At 41.2% G+C, this 5,775-nt stretch overlaps 1 protein-coding gene across 2 annotated transcripts in view; it reads right to left on the reverse strand.

Moving 5' to 3' along the window:
• Window positions 1-2,692: 2,692 nt before the first annotated feature.
• LOC102251161 (chromosome unknown open reading frame, human C15orf48) overlaps window positions 2,693-5,775 on the reverse strand; it is a 5,309-nt gene continuing 2,226 nt past the window's right edge. The window contains exons 1-6 of one of the 2 annotated variants that reach the window (XM_014548812.1): window positions 5,751-5,769; window positions 5,568-5,634; window positions 5,335-5,423; window positions 5,083-5,124; window positions 4,358-4,418; window positions 2,693-3,068 (exon numbers count right to left, since the gene is read on the reverse strand). In XM_014548812.1, the coding sequence (XP_014404298.1) occupies window positions 3,000-3,068; window positions 4,358-4,418; window positions 5,083-5,124; window positions 5,335-5,423; window positions 5,568-5,603 (297 nt within the window). In that variant the 5' untranslated portion in view covers window positions 5,604-5,634; window positions 5,751-5,769 and the 3' untranslated portion in view covers window positions 2,693-2,999. Of the gene's footprint in view, window positions 3,069-4,357; window positions 4,419-5,082; window positions 5,125-5,334; window positions 5,424-5,567; window positions 5,635-5,750; window positions 5,770-5,775 lie in introns of those variants that run through there. The other variant, XM_005877518.2, reaches the window with a different exon arrangement.

The raw sequence follows: 5,775 nt of genomic DNA on the forward strand, positions 1-5,775 counted from the left end.
GCTCAGTGGATAGAATGTTGGCCTGCCGACTGAAGGGTCCAGGGTTCGTTTCGGTCAAGGGTACATGCCCTGGTTGCAAGCTCAATCCCCAGTAGGGGCGTGCAGGAGGCAGCCGATCAGTGATTCTCTCTCATCATTGATGTTTCTATCTCCCTCTCCCTTTCCCTCTCTGAAATCAATTAAAAATAAATAAGTAAATAAAAGAGCATAATATACAGAGAGATACATAAAATGTGGGAAAATGTTAACTGATAAAAAAAAATGTGAGTATTCTTTGTACTAATTGTTCAACTCTGCATGTTTGAAAATTTTCCCAAATAAAACATTCTGGGAAAATGCTAAGAACACAACCAAAATTAAAATAAATATTTTGAAATTTGAAAGGCACAGTCAGCCCTCACAAATTTGCTCTCCTCGTTGACCAACCATCACAACTGTTGGTTTTTATTTGCCTAAATGGTATCATATCACACTTGAGAAACTTAGGCAAATAAAAGTGTGCTTCCTAATTGGTACATGTAATTCCTTGAGATCAACCGTTGAAGATTTTCATCTAGGAAAATTTTCAGTGATAAGGAAGCAAGAAAGGTTGGTGGAAGTAGTCTTGCTTTAGTTCTTTCAGAATTGCCAAGTCTCTAGTAAGAGCTAGTTAATTTTGCTGTGAAGGTGATAAAAATTTAGCCCTTCTCTTAAATTTCTATTATATTCAGAGGGAAGTTAAGAAAAACAATAATTTATCACCTTTATTTAATATAGTTAATGAATGCCCAGCAGGTGTGGCTCAGTGGTTGAGCATTGATCTATGAATCAGGAGGTCACAGTTTGAGTCCCAGTCAGGGCACATGCTGGGTTATGGACTCGATCCCCAGGAGCAGGCGTGCAGGAGACAGCTGATCAATGGTTCTCTCTCATCATTGATGTTTCTATCTCTCCCTCTCCTTCTTCTCCAAAATCAACAAAAATATGTTAAAAAAAAATAGTTAATGAACCTATTTTATTAGATAGTCTAATGTACCCAAGAGAATTGAAAATATATAGCTATAGAAACAAACAAAATAAGAAAGAAAAGAAAAAACAAAAAATTAACAGAAAACATATGGCTACACAAAATCTTGTACATGGCTATTCACAGCAGCATCCTATATAATAAAGAAGTGATAGCAAATTAACCCTCACACCCTCACAAGAAGGCTGCCTACGACCAGGCCGGCAGGGGGGTTAGTGAGGGACTACCAAATGACTGAACAAGCAGGCTGCATGGGCAATTAGGCTGGCAGGAGGGGCAGTGAGGGGCAACTAGACCAATGGGGAGCAGTTGGGGGTGACCAGGCCAGCAGGGGGACAGGTAGGGGCAACCAGGCAGGCAGGCAGGTGAGTGATTAGGAGCCGGCAGTCCAGGATTGTGAGAGGGATGTCTGATCCTGGGGATTGGGCCTAAACCAGCAGTTGGACATCCCCCAAGGGGTCCTGGATTGGAGAGGGTACAGGCTGGGCTGAGGGGACCCCCTCACCCCCCTGCACGAATTTCATGCACTGGGCCTCTAGTTATTCATAACAGCCAAAAATAGAAACAATACAAATGTCTATCAACTGATGGATAAACAATGGGACATTAGTCATAGAAAGGAATTAAATACTGATACATGACACAATACAGATGAAAATATTATGCTAAGTTAAAGAAACCAGACACAAAGGCCACATAAAGTATAATTTCATTTGTATAAAATGGTGAGAATAAAGAGTTTATTAGTGTTTGCCTGGAGCTAGGGATAGAGGGGTCAGGAATAGGGAATTATTGCTAATGAGCACAGGGTTCTTCTGGGGGTGACAAAAATGTTCTGGAATTAGATGGTGGAAATGGTGGTAGAACTTTGTGAATATATTAAGAAACACTGAATTGTGCACTTTAAATGGATGAATACTATGGTATGTGAATTATATCTTAATTGTATTTTTAAAAGTTAACATAGCCCCAGCTGGTTTGGCTCAGTGGATAGAGCATCGGCCTGGGGACTGAAGGGTCCCAGGTTTGATTCTGGTCAAGGGCACATGCCTGGGTTGTGGGCTTGATCCCCAGTAGGGGGCATGCAGGAGGCAGCCGATCAATGATTCTCTCTCATCATTGATGTTTTTCTCTCTCTCTCCCTCTCCCTTCCTCTCTGAAATCAATAAAGATATATATATTTTTAAAAAGTTAACATAAAGCAATTTTATGGAACACTCCAAGGGGGACCCAAGGGCTTGCTGGGTTTGATTTCGCCTTTGGTCTCCAAGTCACCACTGGCCAGAGTAAAGAGAGGCCCCAGACGCTGCAGGGTGCTGTGCACCCTCCTCCCTACCACCCTCACAGGGTCATCGTAGGGCCAATCTCAGCAGACCCCACATTCCCACTCACCACCAGAATCCCAGTACAGTCTTTGTGCACATCTCATACCCCATCTCTTCTTCACTGTCCTTCACTGTATTGTCCTGTACTGTCATTCAATATTTGGGTTTGTTCATTGCTTTATCTCACCTGTATCTAAACAGTGCTGAGCCAACAGTAGGTGCTTAATAAATTTCTAGTGAATAAAAGTTTACACAGAAATTTGCACTGAATATTAATTAAAATATGACTCTATGCTTTAAAATGTTTTTTCTCCCATAAGACTTTCTCCTCCATTTAAATAGGTATTTAATCTTTAAGAAATCTTGCACAAATGGTATTTTATTATAGATAATAAAATTTATGAATCTTTATACATGTTAAAACATTCAGGCATCATAAACATAAATATTTCAATATTCAAAATTCAAATTTACAACAAGAAATTTATTTTTAGACTGTGGTTATTGCTGCGCCAACTTTATAATTCCTTATTCAGAGTCAAGAGTGTAGGCAAGCCCTAGAAACGTAGCAGAAGCACTTCCGTACACTGGATCCATAATCTAGATTGTGCAGAAGTGTTTCCGCTAGATTCATAGAGCGCTCTATGGAAGAAAGAGGCCAGGACTGGTCATCTGGTTGCCCTTCGGACCTTCTGCAACTCTTCAATGGGTTTCCATTGTTGGTTGATCGTTATAAGCTTAAATAAAAAAGCAAAATAAAGCATTTCGTTAGGATCTGTCCTTCATCCTTACATCCCCCTTTGGGATTTGTCCACGCTCCTCTTTAGAAAAAGCATCACCTTAGCATTTGTAGCCAAACAATCACCTCCTCTTCCCATCTCTAAAGCATGGACAAAACAGTAATATCGGTTGGTTTCTATCACACTCAACCTCCAAAAAGCCCTTGGGTTCCTGAGTGTTACAGGATCAGAGAGAAAGGTCTTATCCATCCGTCCCCTTTCATTTAACAAGATCTAGATTTTTAAATTTCTCATGGTTTTATAAGTTTACAAAGTAATCTGCTCCCTGTGCGTGGATGTGTAATGCTCCTAGCACGGGGTGTGGCAAAATTTCCTCATTGTAATTACTCAATTAAAGGACTCACATTCAGAGATTCTCATTTACCCTCACAATTCTTCTATTACCCCAGGACCTAGGCGATGTAGGTAGTTTTAAAAGATCCTAAGTGTCCTCACCAGGTCAAACTGTGTTATTTGAAATTTTTGTTTAAAAATAAAATAGCTTTCCTGACAGACCTAAATAGTGTTCAATCTAACAGATTAAATGTTTCTCACTTCCAAAATATTTAAAATGTAAAAAGTATTTGCAATAGTCTCAAAAAGGTAAGTGAATATTAGCTACTTTTGCTTAAAATGCAACTTCTGTTTTCAGGAACTCCTGTAATGGTCCATAATACACCTTGTATTAACTTTAGATAAATAATGGAAAAAGTGAGATATTAATATATGGGCCAGGCATGGTGCTAAAGGACTCTCTGTATTTTATCTTCTTTAATCCTCTTAAGCCTGTTATTGTACCCATTTTATAGATTCTGAGAGCCTCAAAGAGGCCAAGTTGTCTAAATCACCTGTGAAGCTCAGCTGGTGTGGCTCAGTGGTTGAGCGGCGACACATGAACCAGGAGGTTATGGTTTGATTCCCAGTCAGGGCACATGCCCGGGTTGTGGGGTTGATCCCCAGTAGGGGGTATGCAGGAGGCAGCTGATCAATGACTCTCTCTAATCACTGATGTTCCTATCTCCCTCTCCCTTCTGCTCTCTGCAATAAAAATATATATTTTTTAAAAAATAAAATTGCCTGTGAATAATGAACAAGAGTCTGAACTAGATCTCTACAACTCTGTAACACTCTCTTTAACACTACATACACCAAATGGCACCCTAAAAGTGAAAGGTATTAAACCTATTTTGCTGACAATGATGCTAAGGCTTGGCTAAATGTAAATCACTTTTTAATGCGGCAATTACCTTTCCAGGTACACTGGGATCCACATTTTCCCAAGGTTCTGGATTTCTTTTTCGATCAATGCTAAACAGAAAAGAAAGCTGATGAAATATTAACGTAGGTGCATTTAAACCAGCCCTGATATGGGGTCTATAAACATGCTAGGGACAGATCCGGACTGCATGCTAAGGCTTCCATCCGTTGGTGAGCTGCAATTGACGGAAGATTCCTTAAAGGAGCTTCGGTTTGGCTCAGACACTAGGGGTTATTTCCTCTGCAGGTGAGGAGGTCTGGATTCCACTTACTGGGCTCGACTGGAGAACCTTCTCACAAGCTAAAGAGCAGCAGGGGTGGAAGTCCAGGCCAGGAGGAAGCACAAATGTGCTTGCCCACAGGACCAGCAGGAGGGCTGGGCTCGGCCGCTGCAGGGGGTGAACCGCGGGGTCCTGGGTCCCGCTCCCAGAGCTGCCCTTTCCAGCCCTGCGAGCTCAGTTCCAAGTTTCTCTTTTCCCCGTGTCCCAGAAAGCCTGGTATTTCACTTATTATATCCACAGCTGAGACTGGGTCCATTGCCAACAACTAAATCTACAAACTCTACTGCATTGGGAACGATCTTTCCAGTAAACTGAAATTTTATTTTATTTTTTTAGTAAACTGAACATTTAAAATTTCATTTAAAATGACCTAAGTCTGATAGCCCAAAAGACCATTTAAGAATTTTAAAAGTCAAAACTTTATCAAACTTTACTTTGCTGCCGGAGAAGAGGGAGTGGAAGTGGATGGAAGGACACTGAGAACCAAGGAACGAACTAATTTTATGAAAATCACAATTTGCAGTCTTCTGACACCAGGATGCTTTCCAGCCCTGACTCCCCTTCTCAGCTGGGCGGTTTTGTCCAGGGGAGGGGGAAGGGGAAGAAGGAAATTGATGTCATACATTTCATAAGCTGAAGGTCCCCCAACATTTCTAAAAACGTGTCTGTGAATGATGTCTACTTACATCACATCGGGTTTTTTATTAAGGGAATAGACAGCAAAAGATGACGCTCCGCTCGCTGCCGCCGTTATGATCAACGCCAAAGGAATAAGCTAACAGAGAACATTGAATTCGTTAAATTAAGGGCAAATGCCGCTGCTTCAAAGTGAAATGTAACAGAATAGCTATGCACCACCTGCTCATCTTTAAAAATCAAAAATTGTAGTCAAGATTTTTCCATTGCTTTAAATACTTACTTCCTTATTTTTCATCAGGACTCGGAAAACCTTCATGATGACCGCAGTGTAGAATGCCAAATCTAGACTAAAAAAAAAAAAAAAAAAAACCAAGATGTTGATGAAATTTCAGCCCCTAGGACCACACTCTGTGGGCGCCAACAGATCCAACGAACTCTCCAAGGCAGCCTGCGGCCGGCTCACCTGGGGGCGGGGCGGGGCGACCGAC

This window comes from Myotis brandtii, unplaced genomic scaffold (assembly GCF_000412655.1).
Source record: "Myotis brandtii unplaced genomic scaffold, ASM41265v1 scaffold521, whole genome shotgun sequence".
NCBI lineage: Eukaryota > Metazoa > Chordata > Mammalia > Chiroptera > Vespertilionidae > Myotis > Myotis brandtii.